Below are 12522 nucleotides of genomic sequence, written 5' to 3' on the forward strand. Positions count from 1 at the left end.
TCCGGCGTCTGAGCTCCACCGCACCAACTGCGCCTCTGACAAAGTGTGTTTGACAATGACCGCTATTTTCCACTCTAAGTTTATAATGCAAACTAGTAACGCCGCTCGTCAACACTGTGTATTGGAGCAAAGTCAGCAAAACTGACATTGGTCCTGCACAGTACATCCTGACACCCTCCAGCTACACAACACAGGACACTGGCAAGCCAACAAATAATCAGTCATAAATCAACACTAACTTAACAAAACTGTATTGACCTCTTTTTGGTCAGGATTTCTGTCTTGTTTTTATTACCTGTAGGTGTTGACCAAACAGCTGTATGTCCGCCTTTTAATGCTCTTTGCACATTTTCCACGTTAGGTTAGTTAGGTTCGGAGATAATCTGTTTCTGTCAAACCATCAAGCATTTCTTCAGTGACTTTTTAAATTAGCGCTGGTGTGCGTTCCCCGGTATAAAAGGCAGTGCTATCATCCGCAAATAATACCAACTTTAGGTTTTTTGTCACTTTCCAGATGTCATTGATATATGAAGTTGAACAGTTTTGGTCCCAATATTGACCCCTGGGGTACTCCACATGTAATATTTAAACTTGCAGATGTACAGTTGTGCCCAAAGGTTTACACCCCCCTGCAGAATGAAATATTTTTTGGCCTTTTCTCAGAAAATATGAATGATAATACAAAAACCTTTCTGTCACTCATGGTTAGTAGTTGTGTGAAGACATTTATTGAAACAAAATATTTTACTCCATTTAAATCATAATGATAACAGAAACTTCTTGGACATTATTCTCGCCAGGGACAGTTCTTGTCATAAAGTGTTACTGTTTATACTGTATATCCTTTGCACAGTACACTCTCTCCCATCTTTGTTCTTCTAGATCAGGGGTGGGCAAACTTTCTGACTCGTGGGCCGCTTTGAGTCAACAAAATTGTCCAGGGGAGCCAGAAAATATATTTAACACACAAACACGATTTTATACTTACAATTCTAACATTCTGCATTGAATTACTTGTCTAATTTTATCTGTAAAAGTGTCATACTATCAGCTGTATGTTCTCATGTCCCTTTTTTTAGGAGCACTTTAAACATTAGATCACATCAAATTAAGAAATGTAATTAGATTTTTTTTTTTTTACTGAATAAGACATCCGACTAGCAAGCCATGTTGCCAGCTTGTATGTTAAAAGTTGAAATACTTAGAAAGCAACTGGCGGGCCGGATTCAAAGCCCGCGGGCCGTGGTTTGCCCACCCCTGTTCTAGATCTTTCCTGAAAAAGTTAAACGCTGTTGTCGTCTTTTGGAGTATCCATTGTAAATTGTAAACACTGGACGATGGTGGCTAATGTCACTGATAAACAGACCAGTAGTCGTGTCACTGGTGAATATTTTATCAATTGGAGTGGCACCAGTGGGCTGTTATGGTGCTTGGTCTTGTGATTTGGTGACATAGACTGAAGCTATACATTGCTATAACCAGCCCCCCACATGCTCGGAATGAAACCAAAATAGTCCCATTTTTTTAGTGCTAGGTTAGTGATGTTTTGTGCAGTTAATCGAACATAACGTTATGTTTAGGACACATAAATTGGAGGCTAACTGGGTAGCGGCCATCTCGTATGTCCCTGCAGTGATTCCGTAGCCTGAACGTAATATTTGAGAAATGTGGTGTAAATAAGGACTAATGAATGAATGAATGACTATAGGGGTGTTATTTCATGTCCACAGGTTTCTAATAATGGGAAAAAAACATTTTTAAAAAAGCAATAAACAGATTTTCTATGCCCTATGAAAATATTCGGTTTATTGATTCCTGCATTGTGGAAATTCATTTATTGATTCCTAGTTCATAGAAATTAGCTTATTAATTGACTGTGATAAATGAGGGACGACTGTACTTACACATTACAGTATAAATGTTTAAAAGGGCATTTTCTTTTGATACATTTTCCCCACTTTGAATCCAGAGTTCAGTACGAAACCGCAATAAAAACTAGTGTTTGAAAATAATTGAATAATGTTGAGTCAGTGTCTCTTAGTTTGCCACCTAACGAAGTGCTTCCTGTTACCTAAAATGACAACAAAGAATGCATTGGTTTTGGATGCAGCACTGGTGTAAAGTATGCTTGTTTATACGGCTAAACAATGAATACAAAACAAAGATCAAGACAGTGAAAACAAGTTGGTACATTTTTATTGACTAGGTATATTATTGACACATAACACGATACAGAAAAAAATGTATTTTCTTTTAAAACATGAAATAATATATTTTCATAACACTAACAATGTACAAAAGAATGATGTTTTTGCTCGTTTCTGGTCCTTTTAATGAGGCGGGGGATGAAAATATTTGAAAATTTTTTTTTGGGGGGGGGGGCATGAAGACTTTAGAAAGCAGTATGGGCGTTAAGGTGCATGTTAACAGGTCATACATACAATACACACAAGTGTCTTCTTTAACATTTACATCCCAGTCGCTATAATGCCATTTCATTGTGGATAATCTTCTTTATCCAAGAGTTTGCTGCAATTCCTCCTTAAATACCCTCAAAGGAACCAGAGTTTGGGTGTTTTATTTTTTAGAAGTGTTCACTCTGCCAAAAAGACAAACTTACTTGATCACATGAAGCTCCACATTTAGCAGCACAATAAGCTCCAACATTGAAAGGAGTGCTAGAGCCGCACTGGATCAAAGGAAATCAACTTAAGCCAGAAGTACGGCGGACTATTAGGGCCACATTGAGGAAAAATCGCAGATTTCGAGAATAAAGACGTAAATATGGGAGAAAAAAATCCTAACTTTATGTTACAGGCATTGCCCGAGACAGCTATGAAAGGGCGGACCTTTGTGTTAGCGCCACATGCGGGAGAAGGGCTGGACATGCTCATGTGTTTTGCTGCCACGTTATAAATAAAAGCTCGCCTGAAGCGAGAGGAAAGTTCCCTCTCTTCCTGAAGTTAGTCGCCGGACCAAGAGAAAATAGCTATGCTCTATTTTGCCCCCGACTCGAAATCTTAACATTTTCTTTCCTCATTATTACAATTTTATTCTCCTAAATGTACAACTTTATTCCCGTAGTATTACAAGTTTTCTCAGGAATGTACGTTTTTTCAAAATTTTTTTTTCTTGTAAATTTACGACTTAATTCTCATATAAACTTTTTTCTCCTAAATTGACAACTTTCTCGTAAATGGATGACTTTATTGCCGTAGTATTACGTAATGAGTTTTTCAAATATTAACATTTTTCCTGAAAATTTCTGACTTTATCCTCATATTAGTAATAATTTTTGACTTTGTTTTCGTAATATTACAAGTTCTGCCTTGTGCATTTATGATTTTAATTCCATAACGCTCCATGGTACATTAGAGCATGAAATAATTGCAAAAAAGTTTTATAATCAGCTATGCCGTTTTTTCTAAGTTAAAAAATGACAACATAGAAATAGCATAAGAGGAAAAAAAAATATTAAGAGAAAAAAAGACATCTAACAAGAAATCAATGTCTTAATATTAAATATTTAAATTTTAAAAGTCATGATTTGAGAAAAAGTTGTACCTTTTTGGAAAATTTGGTTAGAGAAAAAGTTTTATTATGGGAATAAAGTCAACATTTACAAGAAGAAAATTTACAAAGATTATTTAGGAGTTAAAATAATGGAAAAAATAAAATAACCCATCTTTTTTTCAAAGTACATCAAAAATGGGGGAAAATGAGCAATTTTGATGCCAATAGCTGAGATGCATTTTTTTCTTGAAATACTGTATATGCAATATAACTTACATATACATGTAATGCTTTAAGTGTCCAAGTGGAAAAGTTGCATCGTTTCATTTTTCACTTTCGCTGGAAAACGTATTGACATTTCCCTTTGAGTTTTTGCTCATAAAGCTCAGACTACATTCACACAATAATGCATCTAAAAACCAGACTATTGACGAAATAGTAAAAAATAGTAAATAATTTTTTTTTCCCTTGGAAAATTCAGATTTTATTTGGACATCACATCTTCTTACCTAATAAAATTACATAAAATTGCTCCTGTACTTTAAACTTTTTTTTAAACTCGTAACGATACGATTTCCCCCCCGATTTTCATTCTTATTCCTTCCAGTGTGGCCCTAATACTACTTTCAAACAAGTACTCCCAAATTGGAGTACTAGGAAATGTTGAGTAATGAGCATGAATACACATGTTGAGAAAGCCGGAGATATATATATATATATATATATATATATATATATATATATATATATATATATATATATATATATATATATATATATATATATATATATATATATATGAGTCCATCCGGTGTGGTTCAAGGTCATATAAATAGAGCATTTGTTCATCAGCGTCCATAAAAATAATCACTATCACCATTTTTTGTGATTGGCACCGAGCAGTTTGGACATTAAAAAAGGTGCAATGGGAAACATTTGGCTCAACATTCACTTAAATAAAATACGCTAAGATTTTCAAGCGACACGGTCTGGCTGGTCAGTTGTCCTAAGCAAATGTTTCGACTCCCGCAATGCCAGACGTGCCACCAAGCCGGTTCCTGCTGCACTAAAATCACAGAAACCAACGTTTTTTGGAGTTCCTGTGACGTTAGCTACTCTTGAGCGACGTGAAAACGAGCAGAGAGGATGTTCGGAAAATACGGCGGCCATTTCTGGGGTCAACTTTGCTTAAATATGTTAAATTGTAGTTTCTTTCCATTTATAGTTGATGGCGCCACCCGTGACGGACTAGCTCTCGCAGTTCAGTCTCATTTCCCGAAGTGACATCATCGGAGTACCATCACTCAGGTAAACAAACATGGCGGTGCACTGTACAAGTCAGAGGTTGTTTACAGTCATCAAGATTTGAGCCATGTGTCGATAGTTTGAGAAAAAAGGAAGAAACATTTGGTTTTAAGCCTTAAAACATGAAGATTAAGATTGGTCACCTTCAAAATACACAATGCTGACCCTTCAATTATTGTTTTAATGAGCGTAAAAGACTTTACTGTTTTGTTTCCATCCGTCTTTCCTGCTTTACACTTGATGGTCCATTGTCTTACACCTTCCTCTTTTTGTTATAGTATCACACAAATACTGTGAACATCCAGCAGCAGCACAACATTTCGGCATGACTGTTTTGATGATAAATGTACTGAACCAAGTCGCCGATCTACCTCGAAAAGCATTTGGCTGAGAGGTGTCGCGACTTTGAGAACTTGTTGGTCATGAGTGGCGCCATCAACTACGAATGCCATTTATGCATATTTGCTTTAAAAAATCCAACAATGCAGGACATTAAAAATTATATATAGAACTTATTCAAGCAAACTCGATGTCAGGGATCCTTGAACAGTTCAATGTTGCTCCAGAGCGCCTCTGCTGGCTATAGCCAGGCAGTGCACTACACACCACTTTGCCCCAAGACAAGTCAAATTATTCCCACATAATTAACCAGCTATTATGCCCATCCGTAAGCCAGAGGCGTAAACATTCACTTTTGGTTTCATGTCGCACACATGTAATGAGGGATTTTCAAAAATAAAAACAGAGTGAGACCTCTGTTGTTGTTTTCACCTGAAAAAAGATTGGCACTTGCAATCCCATATAAATCATAAGCAACATAAGAAAGTCATCTGTATACCTTATCAATAAAGGTATGTATAAAAATGATCATTTGGGTTTGACCGATGACTTTCATGGTTTCTGTTCTGGAGGAGCTCAAGTCCATCTGAAGAGAAGCCCTTTTCACTAAAGCTCATCTGGCCTGCCTTTACCTCGGACCCCGGGGGGTCCGGGACCTGCTGAACTCACGTTTGCTTTGTCGTTTGTGTGTGTGTCCTCCCCTCCTTCACAACAAAAATGAGCGTGAATGATGCGGGAGGCGACACATGAGAGCGTCTCTCAGCTCTCATCGTCCGGCTGGTGTTGCTCCAACAGTCGGACGTGAGTGAAAGGGAAGTGGCCTCGTTTGCCCTTGCACTCACCCTCCCACTGGCCGTTCACGTTGATCTTGGTCACTTTCACCATGTCGCCGACCTGTTGAAGGATACGGAAAAAAATACATATTAAATATGGGATGTGTACGGCTCATAAATACTTGGATTTGGGGGAACGAGTGCAATGCTTGCTGGCACCAGCAGGGTCTCAACCAGTTTACCTTTTCATATTTACTGTTATATTATATAATAAAATATAAATATTAGATATATATTTATTATTATACTATTTTTTATTATATATAATAAATTATATATAATATTTAATGTTTACCTTTTAACACATTTTAAACCAGGACAGCTTTGGGAAGTTAGGCAAATATTACAAAAGATAAATAACTAAAAACCATCATTGAAAATTGTAATTGAATTAAAAAAAATAAAAAACACTAAATGTAGGAAATATAGTCAAATACCTGTCCTTTGTTTACAATGCAAAAACAAAGGAAAAAAAACTTTTTCTTTGCATCTTTATATTTACTGTATACAGAGCAGTAAATTATTTTGTGTTATGTTCTAAATCTGTGACTAAAAGTAGTTATTTGGCCATCCAAACCTTTTTTACTTTGTTGTTTTATAGAAGTAAACAACGGTTCAGATGTGTGACGTGTCACTGGAACAAAAAATATGGATGTCAGTTTTTTTTTTAACCAAAATTTTGTGTTTTTGCTGAAACCACCGTATGTTCTACTGCTGATTTATAAAGACCCCAAAATGCTAGCAACAAACTTTTTTTTCCTGCTGAAAGAAGAGAGTATGAAGTTTCTTTATATAGTTTCAATGGTTATGTAGTCAATATTTTGTGGGTATTGAAAGTTTAGCAAAAGTGCCCCAAAACTCTGGTAGTATGGCGCTCCCTTCTTTTCACACCCACATTCATACCTATGGACAATTTGGAGTGGTCAATTAACCTAGCATGTTTTTGGAATGTGGGAGGACGCATGCACGGGGAGAACATGCAAACTCCACAGAGATCGTCAATGGTGGAATCGAACTCGGTTCTCCCAAGCTGTGTGGCCTGTACATTAACCACTGTCACCATGCAGCCGAAATAGTAACATCAAAACTGAAAACAACTCTGGCGCCAAGAGGGTTGAGAGTTAATTTGACATAACAGCAAACATAACAGTAAAATATAGAGTATATTAAAAAAACAAAAAGTTAAAAAAAAGTAAACTAAATCAAAGTAACCGAAGAATTGATCATTCATTTTGCCAGTAAACGTCATCAAATGTCAATCCACAATATGCAGAGCAAACAGCTAGCGGTTTGGTCCACAACATATCAGAATGTCCATCATTGTTGTCCAAAGTCGAAGTTGATGTGTGAGAATATTTTGCTTTGCCAAAACCACAAAGATAATTGATGTCCTTTCTGAGATGACAATTGGAAATGTAATTTAAAAAAAAACATTTGAAAGGCTGTCATTTGAAAGGATATTTCCATTATTATTTCACAAAACGAGGACACAAATACTTGATTAATTGGATAATCGATTAATAATCAATTAACTGATTAAGTTTTGCAGTTTTAACTGCGATACTCGGAAGTGATTGTGCGATGAAATGTAATTGGGGCTAGGTGTGCCTACACGAGCAATAAATCTGCATGATATGATAATGGCGTCACTTCACCACTGGAGGGAAGGTGCTTAAAGCTGCATGCGTAGCGTTGTCTTATGTTTCATTAGTAAAATGGGAAATAAAAAGGAGGGCAAAGTTTTGGGATAGAATATATGCAACTGTAGACTTAAGTCACTTTTCGGTGACTAAAAACGGTGGAAAGGCCAAAAAGGTGTGGAAAAATGTAAATGTCCCAGAATGCCTTTCTGCTGTCGTCCCCACAATGAGACACTCCCATCACTGAAATCGGGACACAATGGGCAAGTGTTGCATTCTGTGCTAATATGTGCTGGTCAGTGTGTCACTGTGTGGCTGTCAGCTCACATTTGTAAGGGCACTTTGTGCAAGTGCACACATGCGTGAGTCGGCCATTGATGAGCATTAAAGTTCAGCTGACACCACGATGACGGGGAGGACAAGAAGCGACGCAAATGAGGGCATAACGGTGACTAGAGGGGACAGTCGTGGTGAAAAAGTGCGAAAGCGCTACCTCCAGAGCGAGCGCCGTCTTGTCGTAGGCGTTGGGCACCCTTTTCTGAACAGCCCGGGCGTAGACGGGGCCGTTCTGTAGGTTGGGAAGCTGAGTGTTGACCACCGGCTGGGCGTACTGGCCCGGGTCACCCAGAGCGTTGCCCTGAGGGGCCCCAGTTCCGTCCACACTAGCCAGTGCAACGCCGACGTGCCCCCCTTGTCCAGTGCCCACAACAGGGGCGCCCATGCCAGTGGTGCCGGCTGCGGTGGGCGAGGAAGGTCGGTACTTCTCTACGTAGGGTACAGGAATCATGCCGGCGCGCCCCTCCTGGTTGGCGGCGTTCCACCACTGCTCCTCGGGCTTTTCCAGCACGCGCAGGATGTCGCCCTTGTGGAAGGGCAGGTCCTCCTCATCATTGCCCAGGAAGTCAAAGAGCGCCCGGACAAACTCCGCCTCCTCAGGCTGCTGGGGGGCGCCAGCAGAGGAGGCACTGACAAACGCTGAGTTTTTGGATTTGCTGATGGGTTCTATGAGGGTCGTGGTGTCCAGGTAGTGGATCTTGTAGAACTCCAGCAGGGACGGCAGGGCCTCAAACTCCTGATCCCCGATTCGAAACCGTGGAGGAGCCAAACCTGGCAGAGGACACACGTTAAGCTCCGCACAAACATTCATATTTTCGAGATGTGGTGGTTAGGGGGGGAAATCACTTGATGATCTGCCTACTGATAGAGACCTGACATAGTACCTGGATCGATCTGTGAGGGGCAGCAATGAGCCACATGGTGCCCGATCTGCCTGGATATAAAAAAGCAGTAGCAAGGCTAGGTAAGGCTTGTGTTCATGTGTGCAGGAGTCAGGGGGTACATGGCTTCAGGTGAAATGTCTGAAAAACGTTTTGGGAACCACCATCCTACATGAAGTTATCCTCCCATTCTGTGTGGAAGTGGTAAGTTTTGGGCTTCGGTGTCCCTTAATTTAGAATCCAGTACATAAATTGACGTTGTTGAGTGTAAATGTGAATATTTCTTGGTTGAATTTGTGCACAACCTCAACTTAGAATCTTCTCTCTGTGTCCTGTGGCGAGTAATTGACGCTTCCGAGTACCGAGGCTTGATTCATTGGGGGGAGGGGTTGGAATTGATGACGTCCGAAGCCTCGCTGCCCGGCTTCGGGAAAAGGTTCAGAATTTGCCGCGATGTTTGCCTGTCATCAAACATTCTCAACACACACTTCCAGCCTTCAAAATAAGAGCGCCACTTCTTTTTTCAGCTTTTTCCGGAGCAAACCAAATACAACTGGAATTGCACTGATGCCTTTGTCTTCCGTAATCGCAAGCACGGGTCATTACAAATTGTCGTGAATTTTGTAGCAATGTTAGCAGTGGCTCACATCCCATTAAAAAAGTTTGCTAAGCTACATCCGTTTTTGAATTGCTGGGAAAAATTACTGGGATGAAATTTCCAGGTAATTGCTTGTTTTTTTTTTGTAATATTCAGACAAATGTGACAGAGTCAAAATCTGAAATATTATGATTGACTGAGACTTAATTTAATTTTTATTGAGCTTTTACTTTGTTTAATTGATTATATTTATAAGCTCTTGACATGCCAATGACAGTGTTAAATACTAAAGTGTATTGCTTTTGATACCATTTACTCCCATTATTATGCCAAATGATTCATGAAAAAATTGTTTTAAAAAAATATTGTCAATGATATTAATTATCGACAATAATTTCTCTGACAATTATTGTCCAAAATTAGTTATCGTGACAATCCTGGCAGCCCAGGCTCTTACATTACAGGGATAGTTTGTATTTTTTGTCCGTCAACAGCGACTCATTCTCCACTTGGTCCTGAGCCGAGTTCTGGTGGGATTTCGGTGGTGAGGAAAGTAGTTCCAGCTAGTTGCTGAGGACAGTTAAGTAAAAAGTTTGGCTTCTCAAAACAATATGCGTTCAAAAGTATCATACATTTGCATCACAAAAATGCCTATTAGAACTATCCCTTTAAGAGGCAGCCTGTCAACCGCCAACATATCTTTCGCTTGTCAAACTGGATATCCGTACTAGATCATGTGGAAGATTTTCTATGGCTTTACAAAAAATGGAGACTGAGGGATACTGCAGCATAGTGGAGACTGTGGAGCAAGCCAACATTAGCATGTGCGTATGACAGTTATGTACTGGAACTAGTACCTTGTAGTACCTCGTTTCTCCAAACAAGTCCTATATGACTCCCTGAAGTGTGAAAAGGTAGCCTAAACCCAGAAAGGGCAAAGGTCGTGCAACAAAAGAGCAGAGAGTCTGAGGTGGAAGCAGGACTGCGAGTGTGCAAGAAGGCAGGATGACAGACATTCCACAGAAGCCAAACTGAGTCGTCATCCCCCAGTTGTGACAGCGGAGGTTGTCCAGTTCCATTCAAAAAGTAACGGGCCAGTCGGCACAGCCAGCATCACCAACAAAATCATCTTCAATCTTACTACTAAGGAAGTCTGGCTGGGAGTGGGACGTCAGCAACCAAAGTGCATTCAGAAATATGTCAGTTCTGCGACTGCTTTAACTTTATAAAAAAAATAAACAAAACTTCATCACAATCACTGACTATTTGCATCCTTCGGGTTCAATTAATGCGTGCGGGGTACTACTTGTGATACAATTATTGCAGTCCTGACGTAAACACCCGTTTTCTGACATGCTATATGGGCCACTAGCTAGCAGTGCAGCACGGCGCTACACCACTCTTCCAACTTCAAATGTTGGTTAAAAAAAGTCTGGTGTATGTTTCCAATGCGCCGAAATGCAAAGCAGAAAATGCAACAACAGAATATGTGCAATCAGCTAAGGGGTTGCAAAGTTCAAATGGCAAAATGCTGGCAAACGGATCAAATTGTACTTTCCACTATGGCGGTTTAGTGCACACGGTGAAGGCGGAACAGGGAGGGGGCGCAGCCATAGCAAGCAAGTCGGGCATTTTTAAAAAAGTGTTATTTTGCACATCAAGAAAAGGGGTTATAGGAAAATATGTCAAATTACCTGAGCCGGATAATCGATTGTTATTACTGATGCTGTTGATGATATAGTGGGACACTTTGGAGTTCTCCGACACGGACAGCACGTAATCCCCGGGGCTGGTGATCGAATCCCTCACCAGGAAAACGCCATGCCGCTGCCCCTGTAAGAGAGAGACTGCTTCCTGGCGGCTCAGCCTCCCCCAGTACCAACTCGCTCGGTCTTCGGCGTCAAAATGACCCGCCATGGCTGAACGATTCCGCCCGAGGCTTGAGGCCTCTCTTTATCCGCAACTCATACAAAAACTTTGGGTCGGTGACTCTCCCCCCGCATTAGAAAAAATGTGTTATATGACGACTTGAGGCGATTTTCCCGAGTAACGTCGAGGCACCGAGGGTTAATATGTTATCGTAGCCCAGTAAAACCCTGATACAGAACTGGTTTGTGTGATGAAATGACGCCAAAATCCCAAAGTAATATGCAACAAGAAACTCCGGGACTGAAATGGCGGATCTGGGGAAAAGTTGACCTCATCTACCGGAAGGGATGCCTGGTCAATGGGAAGAGCTGCGTTCAAGACATCTGGCGAACGTCGGAAAAACGACACACGTGTTTCAAACTCACCCTTGGTCGTATTTTGAAAATATTTATCATGTTTATCATGATTGATTCGTCTTTTCACTGTATTTTGTTGAGATTACAGGTGTAATTCATGAACATAAACCCGTCAAGTGCAGCATGAGGAGTGGGTGTGGAAATATTAAAGAAAAAAATATAATATTGTGGGAAACAAACAAAACAAATTTGTAATTTTTTGAAGATTAGTTTTGGAAAAAGTAAAAAAAGTCAAATTATTATGGAAATAAAGTCAACATTTCACGAGAATATACTAATAATATTATGAGAAAATATAATGTCATTTTAGGAGCCTACAGTTGAAATATCAGATGAGGCGGAATGTTATGAGAAACAAAACAAAATAAAGTTGTAATTTTAAAATGTATAATATTGTGGATAAAATATTTGGGGGAAAAAACAGTAAATGACAGTAAATGTGGTAATAAAAAAACAGCAAATAATGAAGTTGATACTAATGTTATGCTTTTCACTTAAATCACAAACCTCTGATGTTTTTTATGAAATATACAGGGGGATCGAAAAATAACGCCCTATTTTAAAGTGCTTATAATATATTCATATGTTCATATGTTGTAATAGTTTTTTGTTGTGTATGTTCCATGATGTATGGGAATTAAATCTTTGTTCATGTTTTCTTTTTGCCAGTTACACTGGTCTACACTGGTCTACACTGGTCTACAAGCAAAATTCTTCCAGGACAAAAGTAGTGACATCAAGAAAAAGTAAGTTAGAAGTGAAGATTCGCTATAGTTTTCGAGATACAGTATT

At 39.4% G+C, this 12522-nt stretch overlaps 1 protein-coding gene across 1 annotated transcript; it reads right to left on the reverse strand.

Moving 5' to 3' along the window:
- Positions 1-2188: 2188 nt before the first annotated feature.
- On the reverse strand, positions 2189-11675 carry LOC131132601 (adapter molecule crk-like). Its single transcript, XM_058078378.1, has 3 exons — positions 11140-11675; positions 8124-8737; positions 2189-6051 (listed from the first exon to the last, which is right to left on the reverse strand). Exons 1-3 carry the CDS (start codon positions 11360-11362, stop codon positions 5917-5919), a joined length of 972 nt encoding a protein of 323 aa, XP_057934361.1. The 5' UTR covers positions 11363-11675; the 3' UTR covers positions 2189-5916.
- Between the last annotated feature and the right edge of the window lie 847 nt (positions 11676-12522).

Source organism: Doryrhamphus excisus, chromosome 7, assembly GCF_030265055.1.
Source record: "Doryrhamphus excisus isolate RoL2022-K1 chromosome 7, RoL_Dexc_1.0, whole genome shotgun sequence".
Lineage (NCBI taxonomy): Eukaryota > Metazoa > Chordata > Actinopteri > Syngnathiformes > Syngnathidae > Doryrhamphus > Doryrhamphus excisus.

Bases quoted from the DNA above. Each gene is read 5' to 3' on its own strand.
- LOC131132601 (XM_058078378.1), bottom strand. From the start codon at position 11,362: ATGGCGGGTCATTTTGACGCCGAAGACCGAGCGAGTTGGTACTGGGGG. The intron at 8,738-11,139 runs GTAATTTGACAT...GTCCTCTGCCAG, and splicing joins CAATCGATTATCCGGCTCAG to GTTTGGCTCCTCCACGGTTT. The intron at 6,052-8,123 runs GTAGCGCTTTCG...ATCCTTCAACAG, and splicing joins AGACGGCGCTCGCTCTGGAG to GTCGGCGACATGGTGAAAGT.